At 47.0% G+C, this 25,831-nt stretch overlaps 2 protein-coding genes across 9 annotated transcripts in view; one reads left to right on the top strand and one right to left on the bottom strand.

The window, feature by feature from the left end:
• The window catches only part of SGSM1 (small G protein signaling modulator 1), a 125,917-nt gene extending 109,824 nt beyond the window's left edge, over positions 1 to 16,093 (top strand). For 5 of the 8 annotated variants that reach the window (XM_001171406.6, XM_009438000.4, XM_016947289.4 and 2 more), the window contains 3 exons: positions 1,618 to 1,714; positions 3,783 to 3,950; positions 8,141 to 16,093. In XM_001171406.6, coding sequence (XP_001171406.1) covers positions 1,618 to 1,714; positions 3,783 to 3,950; positions 8,141 to 8,229 — 354 coding nt within the window. In that variant the 3' untranslated portion in view covers positions 8,230 to 16,093. Of the gene's footprint in view, positions 1 to 1,586; positions 1,715 to 3,782; positions 3,951 to 8,140 lie in introns of all 8 variants that reach the window. The other 3 variants (XR_010156205.1, XR_001712926.4, XM_016939828.4) reach the window with 3 other exon arrangements.
• A 2,998-nt stretch (positions 16,094 to 19,091) lies between these two features.
• LHFPL7 (LHFPL tetraspan subfamily member 7) lies at positions 19,092 to 23,415 on the bottom strand. The gene is made up of 3 exons (XM_054675949.1): positions 23,198 to 23,415; positions 22,089 to 22,227; positions 19,092 to 19,548 (listed from the first exon to the last, which is right to left on the bottom strand). The coding sequence occupies exons 1-3, from the start codon at positions 23,396 to 23,398 to the stop codon at positions 19,286 to 19,288; spliced, it is 603 nt and encodes a 200-aa protein (XP_054531924.1). The 5' UTR covers positions 23,399 to 23,415; the 3' UTR covers positions 19,092 to 19,285.
• Positions 23,416 to 25,831: the final 2,416 nt, after the last annotated feature.

A 25,831-nucleotide genomic window follows, 5' to 3' on the forward strand; every position in this document is an offset into this window, starting at 1 on the left:
TGTTTTTTTATAAGAGTTTTGTTAAAATATAATTTAGATACAGAAAATTTACCCTTTTGAAGTGTACGATTCAGTGGCTTTTTGTTTATTCACAGAGTTATGCAACAACACCAATTTCAGAACATTTTCATCACCCCAGAAAGAAATTCTTCACTAACAACCACTCCCCATCCCCTCCATCTCCCCAGCCCCTGAAAACCAAGGAGCTACTTTCTGTTTCCGTGGATTTGCCTTTTCTAAACATTTTATGTAAATGGAATCATACAATATGTGGCCTTTTGTGACTGGCTTCTTTTACCTAGCATAACGATGTCAAGGTTTATCATGTATGTATGATGCATTGTAGCATGTATCAAAACTTAGTTCGAGGCCAGGCACGGTGGCTCACTCCTGTAATCCCAGCACTTTGGGAGGCCAAGGCGGGTGGATCATCTGAAGCCAGGAGTTCAAGACCAGCCTGGCCAACATGGTGAAACCCCGTCCATCTCTATTAAAAATAACAAAAATTAGCCAGGCCTGGTGGCGGGCGCCTGTAATCCCAGCTACTTGGGAGGCTGAGGCATGAGAATCGCTTGAACCTGGGAGGCAGAGGTTGCAGTGAGCTGAAATTGCACCACTGCACTTCAGCCTGGGCAATAGAGTGAGACTCAGTCTCAAAAAAAAAAAAATTGTTTTTATTACCAGATAATATTAAATTAGATTGTATGGATAGGCCACTTTTTATTTATCCATTCATGTCTTGATGGACATTTGAGTTGTTTCCCATTGTTGGCTATTATGAATAACACATTACATACATTCATTCATGTACAGATTTTTATGTGGATATGTTTTTGTTTTCATTTTGTTTTTTTAGATAGGGTCTCACTCTGTCACCCAGGCTGGAGTTCAGTGGTGTAATCATAGTTCATTGCAGCCTTGAACTCCTGGGCTCAAGTGATCCTCCCACTTTAGCCTCCTGAGTAGCTGGGACTACATGCCCAGGCCACCATGCCAGGCTAATAAAAAATTCTTTTTTTTTTTTTTTTTTTTTTTAGAGACAGGGTCTTGCTATGTTGCCCAGGCTGGTCTCAAACTCCTGGCTTCAAGTGATCCTCTTGCCTTGGCCTCGCAAAGTGCTGAGCCACCACACCTGACCAACAGATGTTTTCATTCTTCTTGGGTATATACCTAAGAGTGGAATTGCTGCATCATATGGAAATGATGTATTTAAGTTTTTGAGGAACTACCACACTGTTTTCCACAGCACACACCATTTTACATTCTCAGGAGCAGTGTATGGGGGTTCCAGTTTCTCTGCATCCTCGCCAACACTTGTTATTGTCTGTCATTTTTAATTTTAACTATCCTAGTGCGTGTGAATTGGTATCTTGTTGTGGTTTTGAATTGCATTTTCCTAAGGATTAAGGATGCTGAGCATCTTTCATATGCCTCTTGGCCATTTGTGAATCTTCTTTGGACAAATGTCTATTCAGATCTTTTCCCATTTTTTAAACTGTAACTGGCTGTTAAGGACTGTATGGTGTCTGGTGTGTGGATGTACCACCATTTATTCAGCTGTCTCCTCTGCTCCAACCTTTTCCCAGGAGGCTGATGCTGCCTTTCCTTCCTTGACAGATCCTGGACTCAGAGCTGTTTGAGCTGATGCATCAGAACGGGGACTATACTCACTTCTACTTCTGCTACCGCTGGTTCCTGCTGGATTTCAAGCGAGGTACAGACTTTAAATTGGGGACCTGTGTGCAGACGCTTTGTAGCAGAACTTTCAGGGGAAAAGATCCCGTGGAGGTGAGGTTGGGTTGGCAGCAGAGGCAGCAGAGGAGAGAAGCACATGTTTATGGAGTCCAGACTACCGTTTCACCTGCCTTATCTTGCACTGACACTCTGCAGTAGGTACTGTTAAGATCTTCATCTTACCAGTGAGGAAACCGAGGCTGAGAAGGGTTAAGTTCAGAGCTAGGGAGAGTTAACTTCAGGGCTAGGGTGAGTACAGCCAGGACTTGAACCCATCTCTTTCATTCTGCTGTGCTGCTTTTCAGAGCCCAAGAACTCTAAAACCCATGAAGCAGGGACTATTTCATGCACGTTTCCAACATGACATAAAAGTGATGTATAACACAGTACCTTGTTGCTATTGTTCAGATTTGGGGTGATGTTAATAATTATAATATCTGACATGGGCCGGGTGCAGTGGCTCATGCCCGTAATCCTAGTACTTTAGGAGGCCAAGGTGGTCAGATCATGAGGTCAGGAGATTGAGACCTAACATGGTGAAAACCTGTCTCTACTAAAAATACAAAAAATTAGCCGGGCATGGTGGCACATGCCTATAGTTTCAGCTACTCAGGAGGCTGAGGCAGGAGAATCGCTTGATCCTGGGAGGCGGAGGTTGCAGTGAGCCGAGATAACACCATTGCACTCTAGCCTGGGTGACAGAGCAAGACTCCATCTCAAAAAAAAAAAAAAAAATCTGACACGTATGGAGTGTTTTAGTGCCACGCACTGTGCTGAGTCATTTGTATGTATTATCTCTTTAGTCTTTTTCTGTTATCAGCTTCAGCCCACTTACAGATGAGGAAAGAGACAGGCTCATGAAGAAGTAACTACCCCAGGCTCCCCTTGCCAGCAAGTGATGGAGGAAGGAAGGATTCATACCAAGTTTATCGGACATAGGAAGGCTTGCTTTTTTTTTTTTTTTTTTTTTTGGAGACGGAGTCTTACTCTTTTTGCCCAAGCTGGAGAGCAATGGCGCGATCTTGGCTCACTGCAACCTCCGCCTCCCAGGTTCAAATGATTCTCCTGCCTCAGCCTCCCGAGTAGCTGGGAGCTGGGATTACAGGCACCTGCCTCCATACCTGGCTAATTATTTTGTATTTTTAGTAGAGGCAGGTTTCACCATATTTGGCCAGGCTGGTCTCAAACTCCTGACCTCAGGTGATCCACCCACCTCAGCCTCCCAAAGTGTTGGGATTACAGGTGTGAGCCACCACACCCGGCCTTTTTTTTTTTTTTTTTTTTTTTTTGAGACGAAGTCTGGCTCTGTCACCCAGGCTGGAGTGCAGTGGTGCAATCTCAGCTTACTGCAACCTCCACTTCCTGGGTTCAAGCAATTCTCTGCCTCAGCCTCTTGAGTAGCTAGGATTACAGGCACCCACCACCATGCCTGACTAATTTTTTTTGTGTTTTTAGTCGAGATGGGGGTTTCACCATGTTGGCCAGGCTGATCTTGAACTCCTGACCTCGTGATCCACCCGCCTCAGCCTCCCAAAGTGCGGGGATTACAGTCGTGAGCCACCACGCCCAGCCAAAGGCTTGCTTTGAACCATTGCTCTATTCTTTCTCTTCACTAGACTCAGAGGCCACAGCCGGCTCTGCCAGTGTGTGGGGGGAAAGAAGAGAGGCCTCTATGGGTGCTAATGGAGATGGAGGTGCAGGGATAGCCGGTGTTGCTTGTCAAAGGGCAGGGCAAGGACAGATCCATGTAATTCATACCTGCACGTGCCTGGTTCTGCCACTTACAGAATGTCAGAGCTGGAAGGAACTTAGAACTCACCTGACTTACACAGCCCATCCTACAGATGGGGAAAACTGAGGTTTCTGGTGGTCAAATGATAGAGCCCAGGTCTCCTGCCTTCTGACCTGAGTTCTACCCACTGCACCAGGGCACAGGCATAAGGCAAAACTTGCCCGGGATTTTCCCACCTTGGGGGGCTTCCCAAGGCAGGGCAACACTGTGAGCCCAGTCACCAATTCTCTCCCCATGTGTGTTGGTGTCTCGGCAGAACTCGTCTATGATGACGTCTTCTTGGTCTGGGAGACCATCTGGGCAGCCAAACACGTCTCCTCTGCGCACTACGTCCTGTTCATTGCGCTGGCTCTGGTGGAAGTCTACCGTGACATCATTTTGGAGAACAACATGGACTTCACAGACATCATCAAATTCTTTAATGGTACCCACATGACTGGGGCCTCATGACAGGGGTGCAGGCTTCTGGAGGCCCCTTTTGGGCATCTCAGGAGGAACGAAGATGGGCTGAGATGGATGCATGGTGAAGGGGATAAAGAGGGCTCTGCACACTTCTTATGGCTATTTCCAAAAGGACGAGTTCACATCTTGTAATGCTGAGGGTGCATTTTTCTCAGGGATCTGGCAGAGGGGACCACAGATGTTGAAATCAGCTCATGGGCAAAGTCTGGTTCTATCGCTGACCAGCTGTGCCCATGGTCAAGTCACTTCCCCTCTCTCTAAACATCCACTTCCTCATCTGTGAAATGGGCTAGCAGTGTCTGCTTTGGAGGGTTGACATGCATAGGAAAAGCAGGCCCAGGGCAGCAATTTGAGTAACACGAAAAAGACACAGCCTTTGAAATCAGACAGATGCGAATTCTGATCCAGGCTCCTGGGAGCTGTGTGACTTTGTCCAAGTGACTTCACGTCTCTAGGCCTCAGATTCTTCAGGGATAAAATGGTACTAACACTCCCTCCCTCACAGGGAGGTCCAGAGGATTACAGGAGACAACATGGTTAAATCCCAGCACGTGGTACCTGGCTCATAGGAGGGACCCAATAAACGAAAGCTATTGCCACTGTTATCACTATTTAAAAATGTTTTTAATGAAAGAAAGTTCTGGAAAAAAAACAAAAGAAAAAAGCCAACTGTGACCTCACTTTTGAAACATTATTAGGGTTCTTTAAGCAAACTTTTTGGGGGAATAATTTTGCATTTTAGTTGTCTACTAAAATTGTAGATTGAGAACTGTTTTAGATTTAGATGTACAGAGAATGCATGATACCTTGGCCTCGCTTTGCCTACTGTTAGCATTTACATAACCCTGGTACATTTGCCAAAACTCAGAAATTATCATTGGCACATTACCATCTACTAAACTACAGGCTTTATTTGGATTTCACCTGGTTTTTCACTAGTATCCTTTTTCTGTTCTAGGGTCTAATCCAGGAAACCACAGTCATGTTTATTTTTGTTTTTACGTAATCAGAATCCACTTGTGTATGCCTTTTTTCACTTAATATTTCAAATATTGTCTTTCATATAATCTTTTTTTTTTTTTTTTTGAGACGGAGTCTCACTCTGTTACCCGCACTGGAGTGAAGTGGCACGATCTCAGCTCACTGCAACCTCCGCCTCCCAGGTTCAAGCGATTCTCCCGCCTCAGCCTCCTGAGTAGCTGGAATTACAGATATGCACCACCACGCCCAGCTAATTTTTGTATTTTTAGTAGAGACAGGGTTTTGCCATGTTGGCCAGGCTGGTCTAGAACTCCTGACCTCAGGCGATCCGTCTGCCTTGGCCTCCCAAAGTGCTGGGATTATAGGTGTGAGCCACTGCGCCCAGCCAATCATTTTTTAAAACTACAAAATATATCTCAAGTGACTATTCTATAACTTACTGAACCATTTCTTATCATTAGCATGTAGGTTATTTTCAGTTTGAAGGTGTGATTGAGAGTCCAAAGCAATTCATCTGTTAGCATAAAGATTCCCAAATTTTCTCAATTCATGCACCCCTAGTGTCTCTGTAAAATGATAACAGCACCCCAGGCCAAAAGTTTCATTTAGTAAGTAGTTAAGTCCAAACCGCTTAATAAGTATTTATATCCTAACAATTTAGAAGCCATTGAAAAAATAATACATATGTATCTTTTTTTTTTTTTTTTGAGATGGAGTTTCGCTCTTGTTGCCCAGGCTGGAGTACAATGGCATGATCTCGGCTCACTACAACCTCCGCCTCCTGGGTTCAAGTGATTCTCCTGCCTCAGCCTCCTGAGTAGCTGGGATTACAGGCACGCACAACCACAAAATACTAATTTTGTATTTTTTTAGTAGAGACAGGGTTTCTCCATGTTGGTCAGGCTGGTCTCAGACTCCCAACCTCAGGTGATCTGCCCACTTCAGCTTCCCAAAGTACTGGGATTACAGGTGTGAACCACTGTGCCTAGCCAATAATACATATATATCTAAAGAAAATAACATTTTTACATCATTCCCGAATAAGCACAATTGCTAATGGGGTGTGTGCACCCATTGGGCTTTGCATACCTTCTCAAGCCTTGGAATCAGATTAGACACCACCTCTTTTGTTTTCTATTCCATATTGATTTTCACATGGCACTTACTTTCTTTCTTTTTTTTTTTTTTGTGATGGAGTCTCACTCTGTCACCCACGTTGGAGTGCAGTAGCCAATCCAGCTCACTGTAAGCTCCGCCTCCGGGATTCACGCCATTCTCCTGCCTCAGCCTCCTGAATAGCTGCAACTGCAGGCACCCGCCACCACACCTGGCTAATTTTTTGTATTTTTAGTAGAGATGGGGTTTCATCGTGTTAGCCAGGATGGTCTCGATATCTTGACCTCGTGATCTGCCCACCTCGGCCTCCCAAAGATCTGGGATTACAGGCATGAGCCACCGTGCCCGGCTCTTTTTTTTTTTTTTTTTTTTTGAGACGGAGTCTTGCTCTGTCACCCAGTCTGGAGAGCAGTGGCACGATCTCGACTCACTGCAAGCTCTGCCTCCCAGGTTCATGCCATTCTCCTGCCTTAGCCTCCCGAGTAGCTGGGACTACAGGCACCCACCACCACACCCAGCTAATTTTTTTGTATTTTTAGTAGAGACGGGGTTTCACCATGTTAGCCAGGATGGTCTCGATCTCCTGACCTCATGATCCACCAGCCTTGGCCTCCCAAAGTTCTGGGATTACAGGCGTGAGCCACCGGGCCTGGCCCATGGCACTTACTTTCTGTTGCAGCAGCTGCTGAAAACCTAGCTTTGCAAAGACAAAGTCATTGATGGGACGCTGGGTACAGTGGCTTACGCCTATAATCTCAGCACTTGGGGAGGCCAAGGCGGGTGGATTACTTGAGGTCAGGAGTTCCAGACCATTCTGGCCAACATGGCAAAACTTTGTCTCTACTAAAAATACAAAAATTAGCCCAGCGTGGTGGTGCACACCTGTAATCCCAGCTACTCAGGAGGTCGGGATTACAGGAGGCATGAGAATCACTTGAGCTTGGGAGGTTATAGTGAGTTGAGATCACACCACACCACACTCCACCCTGGGCAACAGAGTGAGACCTTGTCTCAAAAGAAAAAAAAAAAAGAAAGTTATTGATGGGAGTGTAGTGAAATTTGTGAACTCACTCCAGCTAACAGTTGACATGGTGCTCAACTTAGATGGAGTATTCCCACGCTTCCCTCGAAATACCCAAATACTACACAGTGCCCCTGTAAGTTCACTATGACACGCTGGGGTACCTTGGTACCCAGTTTGGGAACCATGTCTTAGTTTTAGTGTTTTTTTTTTTTTTCTTTCTACTAAATGGTTTATTTATGATAAATGTCTAAGTTTAGGATTATTTGGCTTAGAAGTCTGACCACATTGTGTGGCTCTTGATAAAATTATTTTTTTCTTTGCTTTTTTTGTCCCTCTCTCCTCTTCTCCATCTTTTCTCCCTCTGTTGCTGCCTCCTTTTCATATCTTTCAGCGTCTACTGTGTGCCCAGCACTGCTTTCAGTCATTCTGTTTATAGGAGAGGAGTGGAAGGACTTCACCTTTTCATTTTTATTTTTTTTTTTTTTGAGACGGAGTTTCGCTCTTGTTGCCCAGGCTGGAGTGCAGTGGTGCAATCTCGGCTCACCACAAGCTCTGCCTCCCGGATTCAAGCGATTCTTCTGCCTCAGTCTCCTGAGTAGCTGGGATTACAGGCATGCGCCACCACACCCGACTAATTTTGTGTTTTTAGTAGAGACAGGGTTTCTCCATGTTAGTCAGGCTGGTCTCAAACTCCCGACCTCAGGTGATCCACCTGCCTCGGCCTCCCAAGGTGCTGGGATTACAGCCATGAGCCACCATGCCCGGCCGACCTCACCTTTTTATAGCACATCCTGTGAACCAGCATTATCCCATTCAATCCGCACAGTAACTTGGTGAGGTGGCTGCTGTTCCAATCCCCATTTTACAGATGAGGAAACTGAGGTCCAGAGGTAGAGGCCTTCTCCAGGGCCTCTGCTTCCTGAGTCAATCTGTGATGGAGATGCCCCCAGAGAAGCCTCCAGGGGCTGGAATTGTACCCTAAGACTGGACACAGAAGGAGGCTCATGAGATTTTTCTTTCTGCTCTTTCAGAAATGGCTGAGCGACACAACACCAAGCAAATCCTGAAGCTGGCGCGGGACCTCGTGTACAAGGTGCAGACTCTGATTGAGAACAAGTGAGGGGCACCTCACCCCGGCAGCCTCAGTCAAGCTGCCCCCACCCCGCTCCTCTGCTTACTTTTCCTCCTGGCTGGATGGGCACCCCGGGAGCGGGGTCCTGGTGTCTGTTCACAAGCGTGGAGTTCAGTGCGCAAAGAAACTACCCTGACTTTTACTTCTGGGCAGATGGGGTGGAGGGAGTACCCCTTCAATTCAGCCTTACATTTTCCTGTTTGACCAAAGATTGCCCAAGTCTGGCGTTCCTCCCTTGCAGGAGGTGGAGGTTGTTGGTGGAGGAGGAGCCATCTTTGTTTGCTGGTGCCCGGAATGGTCTCCTCTTCTTCTTTCCCTATCCCTCCAAACTGTCTTGTAAGATGAGACCTGGGGAGGGAACTTCTTTTTGGAAATTGGTGTAGAAGTGGTGTGTGGGGCTACCTCTATGCTCCTCTGCAAGGGGCCTTTGGCGATGTTCTGGACATGGCTAAAGATTGACTTAGAGATTGACCCTCCACCTCGACATTACTGACATTTGGGGCCAGGTGATTCTTTTTGAGGGGACTGTCCCCTGCATTGTAGGATGCTGAGCAGCATCCCGGGCCTCACCAGATGCCAGTAGTGCCATCCCCCAACCATACCCCTGGTTGTGACAGCCCCCAAAAATGTCTCTAGACATTGCGAAATGTTCCCTGCAGGGCAAAATTGCCCCCATTTGAGAACCACTGGCTTGGAGAAGGGACTACAAATGTACTTCCTCCCCCATTCTTTGGATGCTAAGCCACCCTGGTCCTGGCGCCTCCCCTCACTTAGAAAAGGCATACAGGAGGCCGGGCATGGTGGCTCACACCTGTAATCCCAGCACTTTGGGAGGCTAAGGTGGGTGGATCACAAGGTCAGGAGTTTTGAGACCAGCCTGGCCAACATAGTGAAACCCCATCTCTACTGAAAATACAAAAATTAGCTGGGTGTGGTGGCGGGCGCCTGTAATCCCAGCTACTTGGGAGGCTGAGGCAGGAGAATCACTTGAACCTGGGAGGTGGAGGTTGCAGTGAGTTGAGATCACGCCACTGCACTCCAGCCCGGGTGACAGTGCAAGACTCCATCTCAGAAAAAAAAAGAAAAGGCACACAAGAGTCCCTCACACATCTCTCTTGGAGTCTGGGATTCCATCTGTTGTATTTTCTCCTTTTTTCTCCTCTGTCTGATGCCAGAAGATACTTGTTTTCTTTTTTTCAAGAAAAGTATCTCCCCACATAGGCGGTGGACCCAAAAAGTGCAGGCATGAGATGGTCAGAGCTCTTTGGGGTCCTGCTCAGAGTGCCCCAGGTAGGGCAGAGTCTGTATCCTGCTGCCATCTTGCAAGGGAAAACCACCTCTCCTTCCAAGTATTGGGTCTTGGAAAGGTGTGTGTTTGGTGAAAGCCACTTAATGGTGGTGGGGTGCAGCTTTTCTCTAAGTGCAGTTACTCACTCAGGACAAAGGAGGAAAAGGAAGGCAGAGGTTAGCCAGGGTAGAGGGTGATGTGTGTTTTCCTTGGGAAACATCTGCTGATGAACTGGGTCCAGGGCCGTGCTAGGTCTGGGAACAATCCTCTCCAGGTCTTCACGCAGAGTATCACCAATCCACAGACAGACCCGAAGTGAACTAGTTTACTCTGCCTACCTGTCCTTTCAATAGAGCAGTCTTGCCCGCTCTTCTGTTCTGAGAATGCACCCGGAATGGGGGAAACCCAGCAAGCAGCAGAGGGAAAGGCTCTTCCCGGGAGACCTGCCGCCTCTAGGGTGGTCAGAGAATAGCAGCTGGGATTTTGGAGAGGGGAGAGGATAGGTAAAGCAGCGTATTGAAGCATTTGCGGAGGGGTGTATTAGTCCTCCCACCCTGAGCACACCAGGACGGGGATGCATCCTTGCCTTGTGTGCTTGTAAAGGCTTCTTTCCCTTGGTATAGCAACTTCAACTGCACCCGAACCTCCAACCTCTGCCCAGCCTCTGGTGCAGGGTGGACAGAGGTCTAGCCAGCCCTTACTTCCTGAAGAGAGCTCTGTGGGAAACTCGAGGCTACAGTAGCTTCCCGGCTCCCAGCTCCTACCCTAACCCCACCAAAGCAGAAACGGGAGACGGCAACGTTCTGGCTGCCATTAGACTTACGTCTCCCTCCCCTACGTCCCCCAGCTTCCCAAGACAGGAAGAAATGTGCAAAAGGCCCCTCCGGAGAAAACTGTATTTTGCCGTTCAGCTGTTCTTTACAGAGGATGTTATTTTAGTGAGACCCAGGTCCTAGACCTTCTGATTCCTATTTATTTTTTTAACAGACTAGTCTCAAAGTACAGCACAAAATCTCTTCTCTGCCTTCTCTTGTGATGTTCCAGAGAGCATCTGTGGTTGTGATTTGGAATAAGTCGTATTTATTTGGTTTACTGTGCCTATTCAGATCTCTGTATGTTGTGTGTGTTTCTGTGTCCTGGAATTGGATGCGTGGGACTCGTTCTGTCCGCGGAGTGCACTCTTTTTTTCAGTGTGGCCCACATATCTTGTAAATGTTTGCTGAAGAGTTGTGTCTATATATAGAGAAAATATATATAAACAGAGAAATATGTGAATCTGGTTTTTTTGTCTTTTTTTTTTTAATTTGAAAGAAAAAAATGCTTGCTTCTGAGGACTGTGTCCTCCCACTCACACCCCAGTGACCCTATAGGGTCAGATTTTTGTAATAGCTGCCTGGCCTTTTCCCAGAAAAGGTGAATCACTTCTGACCTCTTGTATTAGCTGGCTCTTACCACAAGTCGTGCTGCATTACAAATGACCCAAAAAGTAGTGGTTTAAAACAGCCATGTATTTACCTCATAATTCTGTGGGTCAGCATCCCAGGCTAGGTTCAGCTAGGAGGTTCTTCTGTTCTCAGACTTCTTCATGTGTCTGTGGTCAGCTGATGTCCAGATAGGCAACTCTGCTTCTGATGGTTTTCTGGCTGTTGACTAAGGCAGTGGGGGAAACTGGGTTCTGCATCTCGCATCCTCCAGCAGGCTAGCTTAGGCTTGTTTACATGGCTATGATAGCAGATCCCAGAAGGTAAGCAGAAACACACACTGTCTCTTGGTCTCAGCTTCTGTGGCATAAAGTCATTTCTGCCACATTCTGTTGGTCAGAGTAAGTCACATGACTCAGCCCAGCTTCATAGGGTAGGGAAATAGACTGTACTTCCTGATGAGAATCTTTGGAAAGTGACACTGAAAAGGAGCATGGGCCAGGCACAGTGGCTTACCCCTGTAATCCCAGCACTTTGGGAGGCCAAAGCAGGAGGATCACTTGAGGCCAAGAGTTCAAGATCAGCCTGGGCAACATAATGAGACTCTGTCTCTCCAAAAAAAAAAAAAAATTAAAATTAGCTGGATGTGGTAGCGTGTGTCTGTGGTCCCAGCTACTCAGGAGGCTGAAGTGGGAGGATCGCTTGAGCCCAGGAGATAGAGGCTGCAGTGAGACATGGTCATGCCACTGTGCCTCAGCCTGGGTGACAATGCAAAATCCTGTCTCAAAAAAAGAAAAGGAGCATGGACCCAGGCTGGGAGATAATTGAGGCCATTTTTGCGAAGAGTCTACCACATTCTCAAAGGTCCAGTGCACAAGAGGGGTTCCCAGTCAGCCATTTGACATGAGAGCATAGCTCTAAATTAACACTTCCCTGAATCCCGAGTGCTGAGCTAGCTCATTTCTCACCTCTGATGCTCCCAAAGACAACGAGTTCATTTCCCCCAACATCGCTGGTTCTCACTCATGGCTGCCATTCAGAACTATAGTCATCAGGCAGTGAGCACCTTGCGCAGATCTCCACCTCCATCAGTCTCTAAACATGGACTCAGGAAAACTAGTTTTCAGCTACGGAAGTGCAGCCTGATTTAATATAATGAGCACCATCAAAACTTCAGATTTTAAATAGAAAAATATTTCCAACTAAGCCAGCGAAGTAGAGGAGAAGTTTGCAGGTGGCATTGGCTGCCTGGGTGTGCCACATCACCACTTTCTTGGAAGACACCCAGCAGAGGCAAGAATGAAACCCACAGCAGCCGGCAGGTGGGGGCTCTTTTAGTTGGAACATATGCTTCCTCCTGGGGGAAGCATCTCAGAGCAAATACTGGTCCTGATGTTGCCACTGTCCCTTGAAGCCTCCAGTCTCATTTCTCTGACTTCAACCTGAACTCTGTCCGTGGGCTATACTCCTGGAGGGCGCCACTGTTGTTTGCAGCTGCCTGGTATGGCCAGACCTGGGGAGTCCTGGGCACCTGTTGCGTGTGCACAGATGCCTGGTCACATGCACTATTGGCCTTTGATCATTGGCAATATATTTTACAGGGAAAAAAAACCCTAAGAGAACATTTTTGCTTTTGTAAAGGCTTTTCTAAATACATGCACTCGGGCTGGGCACAGTGGTTCACTCCTGTAATCCCAGCAGTTTGGGAGGCCGAAGTGGGTGGATCACCCGAGGTCAGGAGTTCAAGACCATCCTGGCTAACATGGTGAAACCCCGTCTCTACTAAAAATACAAAAAAATTAGCTGGGTGCGGTGGCAGGCACCTATAATCCCAGCTGCTCAGATCGCGCCACTGCACTCCAGCCTGGGCGACAAGAGCAAAACTCCGTCTCAATAAATAAATAAATAAATAAATAAATAAATAAATAAATGCACTTGAACTTTGCATAGATGCGAAAAGATGCGTCTTGGATCATGAGGCACATTTTCACGACTCAGTGGGGCTGAAGAAGTGGTCTTGGTTTCCATGGGCACCTGTAGTTGGCATCGTGGCCCCTGCTCTTCTCTTCATCCCCCTTTCCTGCACCTCTTTCTCTTTTCCTTCCCCTTCATCATATTCCTTTCCTCCTCCCCCTTCTCTCTCCCCTTCTTTTGGCTCCTCTCCTTATATCAAAGAGCGCTTGGATAGCGTCTGTGCTCACATTTTCTACCTGAATTATGCTGGTCTTACACAGAGCAAGACTGCAGTGTGAAGTCCTTTCTGGATGCTCCAATTTTTTTTTTAAACCATCTGCCATTTCCTTTTCTCCTAGAATTTTCCTTTTGGCTTATAGGAGAGAACTTGGGGCAGCTGAGAAGCACTTTTCATGCCAAGAATTTGGGAGGCCCTTGCCTTCCCATTTCAGAACAGCTGGCAGCCATGTTCCGCCATTTTATTTTATCTTCCTTCTTCCCCTCTGTCCTCTCCAAGGCCTGAGAGCTCAGTAGCCCAGGGGGAAGGGAAGTAAGGGTGTAATCAGGGACTGTGATGGGATTTCTCTTCTCTCTCATCTTTTTTTTTTCTTTTCATCAGATGCTCTTAGAATAGTAGTTCGCTGTCTTGGCTGGCCATGGTGGCTCACACCTGTAATCCCACCACTTTGGGAGGCCAAGGCAAGTGGATCACTTGAGGTCAGGAGTTCGAGACTATCTTGGCCAACATGGTGAAACCCTGTCTCTACTAAAAATATAAAAATTAGCCAGTCATGGTAGCGAGCGCCTGTAATCCCAGCTACTTGGGAAACTGAGGCAGGAGAATCACTTGAACCCGGGAGGTGGAGGTTGCAGTGAGCCAAGATCACGCCACTGCACTCCAGCCTGAGCGACGAGTGAAACTCCATCTCAAAAAAAAAAAAAAAAAAAAAAAGAATAGAATGTAGCTGTCAAAGGAAATAATGATTATTTTACAAAAATACTATTTCTTACCAAGGGCTTTGAGTCTGAAGCCTGTTCTTTCTCTCTCACAGAGAGATGTAGCAAGAGTTTGAGAGGCATTGAAGACATGCTAGTACCCCATGAGCCTTTCTTCTTGGAGGATTCAAAGGGGAGTTGAAACAAGAATGACTTTCTCTGCCGAGTGCGGTGGCTCACGCCTGTAAATCCCAACACTTTGGGAGGCTGAGGCAGGCAGATCACCAGGTCAGGAGATCGAGACCATCCTGGTCAACATGGTGAAACCCTGTCTCTACTAAAAATACAAAAATTAGTCAGATGTGGTGGGTGGGGGGCGCCTGTAATCCCAGCTACTCAGGAGGTTGAAGCAGGAGAATTGCTTGGGCAGAGGTTGCAGTGAACTGAGATCATGCCACTGCACTCCAGCCTGGTGACAGAGCGAGACTCTGTCTCAAAAAAAAAAAAAAAAAAAAGAATGACTTTCTCACCATACCAACTAAAATCATGTCATATAGCTCTGTCCACATATTCAGGGAACAATAATGTAGGATCCCAGATCTGGTACTATGGCTGTGTGGCCTTGGGCAAGTGCCTTTACCTCTGTGAACCCAGAAAATCTGAGGCAGGTCTCAGTTAATTTAGAAAGTTTATTTTGCCAAGGTTGAGGACATGCCTGTGACACAGACTCAGGAAGTCCTGACGACATGTGCCCAAGGTGGTCAGGGCACAGCTTGGTTTTATACATCTTAGGGAGAAATGAGACATCAATCAATATATGTAAGAAATACATTGGTTCGGTCTGGAAAGGCGAAACAACTTGAAGCAAAGACAGGAAGACTTGAAGTGGGGAAGGAGCTTATAGGTCACAGATGGGTGAGACACAAAAGGTTGCATTCTTTTCAGTTTCTGATTAGCCTTTCCAAAGGTGGCGATCAGATATGCATCTAGCTCAGTGAGCAGAGGGCTAACTTTGAATGGAATGAGAGGCATGTTTGCCCTAAGCAGTTTCCAGCTGGAGTTTTCCTTAGTGATTTGGGGTAGTTACCTTTCACACCTCTTAGCCTCAGTTTCCACTTCTGCAAAATGGAGATAATAATGCCTCCTTTGGTTCTGGACTCAGTCTTGGCCCCTCCACTCTCATTCACTGTAACTCTCTGCCCCTCAGCATCACTGAGGATGGGGGTGGGAACCCATTTGTCCTGAGTTCCCATCGTCTACCTTTCTTAGGTTCTCAGGTGAGACTTTGACACTTAAGAGAATGCAGCTGTAGGAGGAGAACTCCAGAAAGGGTGAGCCTTGGACACTCCTGGGCTATGTCTTAGAGAAACTCCGAAATTCGGTATGATGAGGCCGTCAGTTCTTGGCAGGAGCATCATCTACACTGACACTGCAGTCTGCATCTGATTCTGCTGTCAGGAAAGGGCTCCCAGCTCTCCATCTTTTTGGCTTCCAAGCCACTGTGCATATTGAGAGCTTGAGCCCAGGACAGGTATAAACTCTAGAGGAGCACAATTTGACACTTTTTGAAGTGCCAGCTTGCTAGTCCATTTCTAAGTCAACTCCAGCAGAATTCAAATGACCAACGGGATTGTGGAGACTTTCCATTACATAAGGATGTGGTACAGGGATGCTCCAATGTCTTCCTGGCTTTCTTTTTTCAAATTTGTGGGCACAGTAATTTCCAGGCTTTGTAGGTGCAGGACTCCTTGCAAACAATGGATGCCTCTTGTTTTGATGAAGAGAAAATTGCAGCACTCCCTCTATTGCCAAATAAAGACAGAGTCTCTCTGTAACTGATTCTGCTTTACCGGCTGGAGAATCATTCCCTTTGGCTTTGCTGAAACAGTTCAAAGAGAAAATTAAGAAACTCGGGGGCCATAGTGAGGTTATTACAGAGAAGAGGCAGCATGTTTCAAGCACCAGTAGGTGCTGTGCAGACTGAGTTTGAGCTTCTACTTGCTGGCTTCCACTTGCCCCTCCTTGTACTGGGATCTGCCCGAGGCTTAAGGCATCTTCCCACATGAGACAGGTTTGCACTGAAGTGCTTCTGATAACACTTGAAATGAACCACTGGTCTTCAGTCCATTTGAACCCCTTGGGGTATCTTCCTAGATTTGCTATTACTTTTTTTCTATTGTTCTGTTTTAAAAAGCTGTCAAGTTGTTCTTATTGTTCATACTGAAAGATAAATAACAAGCTGTGTTCTCTGTGATCTATGTGTCTTCAGAACAGTGGAATCACTCCTGGGGGTTGTTCATGTATATTCTTGGGTGGGTGTTTGAAGCCAAAAGAGTTTGATTATGAGGAGCTGGATGGATGGGGACAGAGGAAACAAATCCAGGTGTTATTTTGAATCTATCACAGAGTCTGACAGACCTGGGTTCAAATCCCAGCTCTGCCACTGATCGGCTGTGTGGCCTTGGGCAAGTAATTTTACCTCTCTGAGCCTTGATTTTCACTTCTGTGAAATTGGGATAAGAAAGACTCCCTTAAAGAGAGAACTGGCCATTGAGTTTCTGCCTGCTCAGCATCCTTCCCTCCTTCTGGTACCAGCACTCCCTCAACTTTGGGGAACTATAACAGTGGCCTTCTAGTGAGACTCCTGACATGGCCCTCCCTGCCCAGGGGTGAGCACATGACCCATTGCAGGCCGATCAGACCCCTTCCCTGGGATTTATATATACCAAGAGAGGAAAGAGAAGTTCACTCTTTCCTCTGGGGCAGCTATGCTAGGAGATGCCAGCCTAGAGCTGCCTATGACCATGTCTTCTGCAGATAGGAGTCAAGTATGGCTGGGTCCAGATGTTCAGATGAAGTTCTTAGAGCTCCACCTCTCTCCATCTCGTGCTTCTATTCTCCTCCATGCTGGCTTCCACAGAGCCCATGCCCAACTCTGAATCAATCATTCTGACCAGGCTTGATTTGCCAGAAGGGCTCATTTATCCATCTTAAAGCCCAAGGTGGCCACAGAGTGGCTGTGGGTCATTTTTTTTTTTTTTTTTTTTTTTTTTGAGACGGAGTCTCACTGTGTCACCAGGCTGGATGGAGTACAGTGGCACAATCTCGGCTCACTGCAACCTCTGCCTCCAAGGTTCAAGCAATTCTCCTGCCTCAGCCTCCCAAGTAGCTGGGACTACAGGTGTGCACCACCTCCCCCAGCTAATTTTTGTATTTTTAGTAGAGATGGAGTTTCACCATGTCGGTCAGGTTGGTCTCGATCTCTTGACCTCATGACCCACCCACCTCGGCCTCCCAAAGTGCTGGGATTACAGGCGTGAGCCACGGCGCCTGGCCAACTGTGGGTCGTTTTTTATAGGAAGATTAGGGTACTGCTCCCGAAGAAGAGCAATGTATCAACACAGGAGAAATCAACAGATTGGTTCCTGGCCGAGCAAGCAGCATGTGCCAAGCTGTAGAGGTGGGAATGTTCTAGGACCAAACTGAGGGTCAGGCTGCTGTTTCTCATGGCCCAATAGCGAGATGCAGGTGAACTGGGGAGAAAGAAAGTTTTCTATTTCCGTAACCAGTTACAGGGAGAAGGTCTGGAAATTATTGCCAGACCAATTCAAAATTACAAAGTTTTCCAGAGCTTATATATTCTAAGTTATATGTCTACATGTAAGTGTGCACTCATCTGAAGACGTAAGTGGACCGGGCACGGTGGCTCATGCCTGGAATCCCAGCAGTTTGGGAGCCTGTGATGAGTGGATCGCCTGAGGTCAGGGGCTCGAGACCAGCCTGGCCAACACGGTGAAACCCCACCCCTACTAAAAATACAAAAAAATTAGCTGGGTGTGGTGGCACATGCCTGTAATCTCAGCTAATCGGGAGGTTGAGGCAGGAGAATCGCTTGAACCCAGGAGGCGGAGGTTGCAGTGAGCTGAAATCACGCCATTGGACTCCAGCCTGGGCAACAAGAGCAAAACTCCATCTCAAAATTAATTAATTAATTAATTAACTTATTTTAATCTATAACTAAGGTCTGAGTCTTGAAGACCTTCCTCTGGAGCCTCAGTAAATTTACTAATCTAAACGGGTCCAAGTAATGAGATGATTACCCTTATCTTGTCTCCTGCTAAATCACGGGGATTTGGGGGGTTCCTTCAGACCTCTAATAAAGTTGTTTGTGGAGGCCTGGGGAGTTTCTTCAGACCCCCAGTAAAACTTGTTTAATCCTAAAATGGGTAGTGTTAAGAATTCCTTTGTTATTTTGTCATGCTTTGAGGCCCAGGAAAGGCCTAGGCAAAACTCTTGGTGGGCTTTTGTTACATTCCAGCCTTTGTATAAGGGCACTGGCTTTTAACATTAAACTTAAGCACTCGGTCAGTGCTGAAACAGTTGTCATGGAGGCCTGCAATTGGTGAGTCCTGGCGTGCCACAGGAATAGGACTTCTGTGGGCTTTGACGTTTACTGTGGCTAGAAGGAGAGGCACAGGGGTTGGGTGGGTGACAAGAGCCTGAAGAGAGAGGTTGGAAATGGATTCTAAAGGGTCCCAGGTAACAGTGTAGTTTCCACATCAATGGGATTATTTGCATAAGGGGTGAGAAAGGTCCTTAACTCCTTCTCCCCACCCCAACATTGGCTCAATTTTTTTTTTTTTTTTTTTGTCTTTTTTGAGACAGAGTCTCCCTGTGTCTCCCAGGTGGGAGTGCAGCGGTGTGATCTCAGCTCACTGCAACCTCCGCCTCCCGTGTTCAAGCAATTCTCCTGCCTCAGCCTCCTGAGTAGCTGGGACTACAGGCATGCACCACCACGCCCAGCTAATTTTTGTATTTTTAGTAGAGATGGGGTTTCACCATATTGGCCAGAGTGGTCTCGAACTCCCGACCTTATGATCCACCCATCTCAGCCTCCCAAAGTGCTGGGATTACAAGTGTGAGCCACTGCTCCCAGCCTATTGGCTCAAAATCTTATACATAATAGGCAGTCACTAAATATTTGATGAGAAAATAAATAATTTTCAAATTATCTAAAACAAGGAAGAATTATAAAAAGAGAAGGGAGAGAGAATATGCGCATGCCAATTAAACAATTTAGTTTTCGAGTGACAACCATGAACTCAGAATTAGCCTGGGCAGTTTTCATAAAGATGTTGACTTCTCAGCACAGTCCTTGAGGTAAGGATTGTAATAATAGTAGCCAATGTTTATTGAACGCTATGTGCCAGACATGGTGCAAAGTGCTTTATTTACATAGAGTATCTCCAGTGAATTCTCAGAACAACCTTATGAGGTAGGTATGATTTCAACTTTCATTTTCCAGAAGAAAAAACTGTTCCAGAGAGGTAAAGTGGCTTGCCTGAAGTCACACAGCAAGAAGGAGCAGAGATGGGATTTGAAGTTGGCTACATGATGATTTCATAAAACTCTGGAGTGTCCCCTTTGTGCTACTCCCAGGAGATTTTTATTTGTTCATTTCTGGCACAAAGATGATTCTCTCGGTGGCACTGGAGAAGATGATGGTCCTCCCTTGGACCTTGGTCGTGTGGGGCCAGTTGATGATGGGCAGGAGGCTGGCCAGGACTGCATTGAGGATAGCAGTCATGTAACCCCAACCCAGCCGGCACTTCCCACCATAATACATGGAGGAGGCTTCGCACACTTCCTTGACGAATGGGGAGACAAGGCCGATTGGGAAAATCAGCAGACCCACAATCATGGCAGTAGCTGGAGATAGCACATAGGAAAGACAATGTGTTGGCCAAGGGGCACCTCACTAACTTTCCATCCCATGACTCATCCACCCTATATCCACCCATCCACCTATCCACCGACTCATTCATTCATTTGCTTATTTATTGGCTCATCTCTCCTTTTGTCTACCCACTCATTCAACTACGCTTCCAACTATCTGTCCCTTCACTAACCCATCCATTCAAACATACTCTTACCCACTTATTTTCTCTATCCTTCTATCTACATATCCATTCACACATCCATCCTTCTGTCCATCTTCCTACTTAACCACCTGCCTGCCACCCATCCATCTGCCCACCCGTCATCCACCCTCATCTTCCATTCGTCCATCGAGTATACCCATTTTCCTTATCCATCCACTAAAATATCCACCCATTCATTCATTGTTCATCCATCCACTTACCAACCCACTCATTTATGCAATTCCCTAACCCATCCATCCATTCATTCACTTATTTATTAGCTCATCTCTCCTTTTATCCACCTACTCACTCACTCACTCTACACTTCCACCCTTCTGTCCATCTGCTCATCCATCCACTCAGCCATGTTCATCTCCACTTATTCTCTCCATCCCTCTGTCCACCTATTTATTCACTCATCCATTCATCTGTCCATCTGCCTACTTAGCCACTTGCCTCCCACCAATCCATCCATCCACCCATCTCTCATCCTACATCCATCCAACTATATTCCATTCTATCCATTTTTCCTATCCTTGCATCCATCCATTCATCCATCCACCAGTCCATCCATCCATCTACCAATGTATCCATCTATTCATCCATCAGTTCATCCATCCACTTATCAACACATTCATTCATCCATTCACCAGCTCACCCATGCAATCACGTGTTCATTCATCAAAACTGTTAGAGGTGCTGCAGTGGGCATTAATGATACTAATGAAATGACTGGACACCTTCTTGCTTCCAAGGCACTCAACAGAAATCAGAAGACCCCCTGGCCTCCCTTGCTGCTCTCCAGCCACCCTTGTCTACTTTCAGTTCCCTGCACATGCCTTGCTCCCTTGTTTCCATGCCTTTGTTCTTCATGTTCCCATTACCAGAAATGCCCTTGTACTCTTGGCTAACTTCTACTCATCCTTCCAGACTTGGCTCAGGTGGGACCTCCTCCAAGAAGCTTGCCTTAACCCATCCATACACTGGGCCCATCCATGCACTGGGTCAGGTGCTTCCTGGAGTTTTTTCTAGCATCCTTTGCTCATCCCCACCATGTGAAATATCCACTGACTGATGCCCTCCAACCCCCCCCCCCTCAACTAACTAGACACTGCAAGCAAGCCTAGGACAAGGATCATGTCTCCATCAATTGACTCAGCAAATGTTTATTGGGCACCCATTATGTATGAAGCACTGTGCTAGGGGCTGGTGATAACAAGGCAGACAGACATGTCCTTGTCCTCATGGAGCTGATGTTCTTTGGAGAAAGAGGGACAATAATCAAGTAGGCAGATTAGATATTTCAGGTAAGTATGTGCTATGAAAAATATAAAGCAAAGTAAGAAGATGGAGAATCTAAGGAGAGGGAAGATCCCTTAGCTAGAAGTCATGGAAGACCTCATGGAGGCAGTGATATCTGAGCAGAGCCCGTAATGAAGTGAGTAGCAAGACCTGCGAAAATCTGGGGAAAGAGGAGTCCAGCAGAGGGAACAAGCATGGTGTATATGAGCAACAGATTGCAAATCAGAATAGCCAGAGCACACTGAGCCTGGCAGAGGAAGGAAGAGATGAGGTTGGCGAGGGACTGGGGACTGGGTTAGGTGGAGCCTCATAGGCTACGGTAAGAAGTTCAGATTTTACTCCGAGTATGATGGGAAGTGATTGGAGGGTGGATAAGCCAGTCTGAGTGGCATGATCTGATGTCAGCTTAACAGGACTCGTTTGTCCAGTGTGTGGCCAAATAGACACTAAGGGGGAGCAGTGACAGCAGTGAGACCTGTGAGGTGCTTATTGCTGTAATCCAGGCAAGAGATGGTGGAGCATTAATTGAATGAGGATTGTAATGAAGACCTGGCTAGTATATTCAAAAGCTATGTATAAATTACAGAAAAGTGACCCTTCTCAAGAGATGCAGTCTTGCAGGTTCACAGTTTAGCAAGTGAAGTATGGACTAGATTTCAGCATCTTCTCAGTTCTCAGCTGGGCATGCTTGCACAGTGCACAACATCCCCAACTGTGTATGGTGGCCCTGGTAAGGATGACATGAAGTGGATGGATGAGAGAGAAACAAAGGGGGACAGATTATTAGGACTGGGTCAGCTAAGAGCAGTAATGGGTGACACTAAGGATGCCATCTCTCCCTCCCCCTGATTTCTGGCTTGCCAAAGGACCAGGAATAGTCAACAATCCTAGGGTTTATCTCTGAGGTCTGACCCGACAGGCCAGGCTCTGCTCACAGACTCCATTCATTCATTCATTCATTCATTCATTCATTCATTCCATAAACATGTCTAGAGCACTGACTATGTGCCTGTGCATTGGATTTACCTGCCACTGCCTGCACCCCTGGCATTGGAACACTGCTTCTCCTTGGGCACAGCCCTTTGGGGGCCACAGCCCAAGACAGGAGGAAAATTGCATTGAAGGCCAACAGGAGCCAGCCTCCGAGGAGCATCACAGCTGAGACCTGCAGGGAAGAGACAGAAGGAAGGGTGTTGGCTGGGACAGGGGCAGGTGGATGCTCCCCTGCTCATTGACCAGCTTCTGAGTCCTCGCAGCATGTGGTTTGTGCTATTATGATCTCCATTTTACATAAAAAGAAACTGTCCAAGAAAATAAATTTTCCAATAAAAGTCCAAGAAACTGAAGTCATTTGCCTCAGAACACATGGGTAATTAAGTGGTAGAGCCAGAATGAAGATCCACATTGACTGACCAGCATATAGTACCTTTATTAAGCACTTGCTACATGCCAGGATCATCAGGAGAGGCACCTGGTAGCTGCTGTTACATCACCCTTATAACAATCAATTTTGAAGGCTGTATATTCTTCCTTAGAGGTGCTGGACTAGGAGTCCTTTCCCATTCTCCCCATTGTTGATTTTGGCAATGTGCATCATATCAGGGACTTTAACACCTTAGCTTTCATTTTTAAACCTAGCAGTGTTTAGAGGGTGGCCAGGTAAGAGCGTGCAGGTTGTATACTGCACAACTCTCAGAGACACATTGGGGGCCATCATAGATTTGCAAACTGATTACAGTGACTTTCCAGCAGATGGCAGTAGAGCATCCTAAAGAAGGGGCACCTTTTCCTAATTTGCACGAAGGTGCTATATTGGCTGGCAGCTGCCTTTGGAATCATCCTGCATGTTTGTTAAATTATCAGTAGCCGGACCCCACTCCACGCCTACGGAGACAGGGGCTCCGGGTGGAGCACAGAACTTGGCATTTTTGCAAAGTTGCACAGGTGTTTCTGAAGGGCTGTCAGGTTGAAGAACTTCTATGCTCAGTTCTAAGGAGAGTAATGGCAAATTCGAAGCCACTGGGACACTCAGGCAGTGAGGAAAGCCTCCTCGAATTCCGCTCAGCCAGCTTTCCTGCCTTAATGAGTTTAAACGAGCCCCTGAAGACCCAGTGACTTGGTGAGCCAGCTCTCACCTTCCAGGCAAAGTCAGGAATATCCTCCAGGGAACTGAAGGTCACGCAGCTCTGGTTCCAACTGTTGCCCTGAGGCCAGGAGCAGTAGGTGAGGATGCCAAAGGAGAAGGTCGGGGTCTGGAACCAGGCAGGGGAGATGAGGCTGAAGGCTGAGGTGCAGGTCAGAGAGAGCCCCAGAGCTACCCACACACTGCTCGACATTAGGCAGTATCGCTGACCTAGGGGTCAACAGCGAAGATTACTAATGGAGACTGCAGGGACAAGGAGAGAAAGGGGCTGGCCCAGGTGCTCCCTAGCCAGGGATCTGGTGTTATGATCAGACCCCAGATCATCAGCCCCCCTTGAGCCTGGAGATGCAAATGGGAGGTACTAATAACTGTGGTCTGGTAGTGGGGGTTACTTTGCCCTAGCAAATTCTAGAAGTACAACCCCCAAGTCCTAGAATAAATGTTAGCCCTTAAAGACCTTTGAACATTTGCGCCTCCACCTTCTGCATGGCACATCATCCTCACTGGTCCATGCAGGGCTCTTCTCATATTCCGTGCATACTTTCATTTGTTCATTTGTTCGTTCGTTCTTTCATTTATCAAATTTTTTTTTTTTTTTTTTTTTTTTGAGACGGAGTCTCGCTCTGTCGCCCAGGCTGGAGTGCAGTGGCGCCATCTCGGCTCACTGCAAGCTCCGCCTCCCGGGGTCACGCCATTCTCCTGCCTCAGCCTCCGGAGTAGCTGGGACTACAGGCGCCCGCCACCACGCCCGGCTAATTTTTTGTATTTTTCGTAGAGACGGGGTTTCGCCGTGTTAGCCAGGATGGTCTCGATCTCCTGACCTTGTGATTCGCCTGCCTTGGCCTCCCAAAGTGCTGGGATTACAGGCGTGAGCCACCGCGCACGGCCTATTTATCCATTCTTAAATGGAGCCTCCTCTGTTCTAAAGGGCTGCTTCTACCCAGTCGGGGCACCTTTTAAAAATTCACACACATAGCCCGGCGCGGTGGCTCACGCCTGTAATCCCAGCACTTTGGGAGGCCGAGGCGGGCGGATCACGAGGTCAGGAGATCGAGAACATCCTGGCTAATACAGTGAAACTCCGTCTCTACTAAAAATACAAAAAAAAAATTAGCCGGGTGCGGTGGCGGGCGCCTGTAGTCCCAGCTACTCTGGAGGCTGAGGCAGGAGAATGGCGTGAACCCGGGAGGCGGAGCTTGCAGTGAGTCGAGATCGCGCCACTGCACTCCAGCCTGGGCGACAGAGCGAGACTCCGTCTCAAAAAAAAAAAAAAAAAAATAATAATTCACACACATATGCCCGCCCTTCCTTCCGTCCTTCCTTCCTTCCTTCTCTCTCCCTCCCTCCTTCCCTCCTTCCCTTCTTTCTTTCCTTCCTTCCTTCCTTGCTTCCTTCCTTCCCTCCCTCCCTCCTTCCTTCCCTCTCTCTCTCTTTCTTTCTTTCAGAGAAAAAAGGTTGGAGTGCAGTGCATGATCATAGCTCACTGCCACCTCAAACTCCTGGGTTCAAGCGATCCTCCCACCTGTTGAGTAGCTGGGACTACTGGGGCAGCTAATTTTTATTTATTTTTATTTTTTTGCAGAGACGTTCCATCACATGTGGCTAATTAGAAACCTTTTTTCTTTTCTGTGGAAACAAGGTCTCCCTATATTGGCCAGGCTGGCTTCAAGCAACACTGATGCTGTTTATAGCAGCCACTTTGTTTTTTTTTATTTTAATTATTTAATGTATGTCATTTTGTGTGGAGTTAGGTTTGCAAAATTGGTGCGGTGCTGTATGCGTGCATTTCTCATTGCTGCAGATGGTATTATCTTTTTTTTTTTTTGAAACAGAGTCTTGCTGTGTGTCGGCCAGGCTGGAATGCAGTGGTGCCATGTCGGCTCATTGCAACCTCTGCCTCCCAGATTCAAACAGTTCCCCTGCCTCAGCCTCCCGAGTAGCTGGGACTACAGGCACATGCCACCACACCTGGCTAATTTTTGTATTTTTAGTAGAGATGGGGTTTCACCGTGTTGGCCAGGCTAGCATTACGTATTGCATTCTGCGTCTTACTTTTGGACTGAAACACCATGGATGTCTTGGTTTGGGTTCCCTTGAAGCAGATCCCAAGGGCCTCACCTCCCAATATCATCACCTTGGGGGTTAGGGTTTCAACATATAAATTTTGGGTGGACACAAATATTCAGTCCATAGCAAGACTCTAGTGAGAATCTGTGAATGTGGTTTGATTTTGCGTATATTTGTTTTTTTTTTTTTTTTTTGGCATGATACTGCTTTTCCAATGGAAATTCAAATTTTTTTGTTTGTTTGTTTGTTCATTGGTTTTGTTTTGAGACGGAGTCTTGCTCTGTCTCCAGGCTGGAGTACAGTGGCGCGATCTCAGCTCACGTAACCTCCGACTCCCTGGTTCAAGCGATTCTCCTGCCTCAGCCTGAGTAGCTGGGATTACAGGCACAAGCCATCACGCCCAGCTAGTTTTTGTATTTTCAGTAGAGATGGGGTTTCACCATGTTGGCCAGGATGGTCTCCATCTCCTGACCTCGTGATCCGCATGCCTCGGACTCCTAAAGTGCTGGGATTACAGGCGTGAGCCACTGCACCTGGCCGAAATTCAAATGTATTTTAT

This window comes from Pan troglodytes, chromosome 23, assembly GCF_028858775.2.
Source record: "Pan troglodytes isolate AG18354 chromosome 23, NHGRI_mPanTro3-v2.0_pri, whole genome shotgun sequence".
Classification (NCBI taxonomy): domain Eukaryota; kingdom Metazoa; phylum Chordata; class Mammalia; order Primates; family Hominidae; genus Pan; species Pan troglodytes.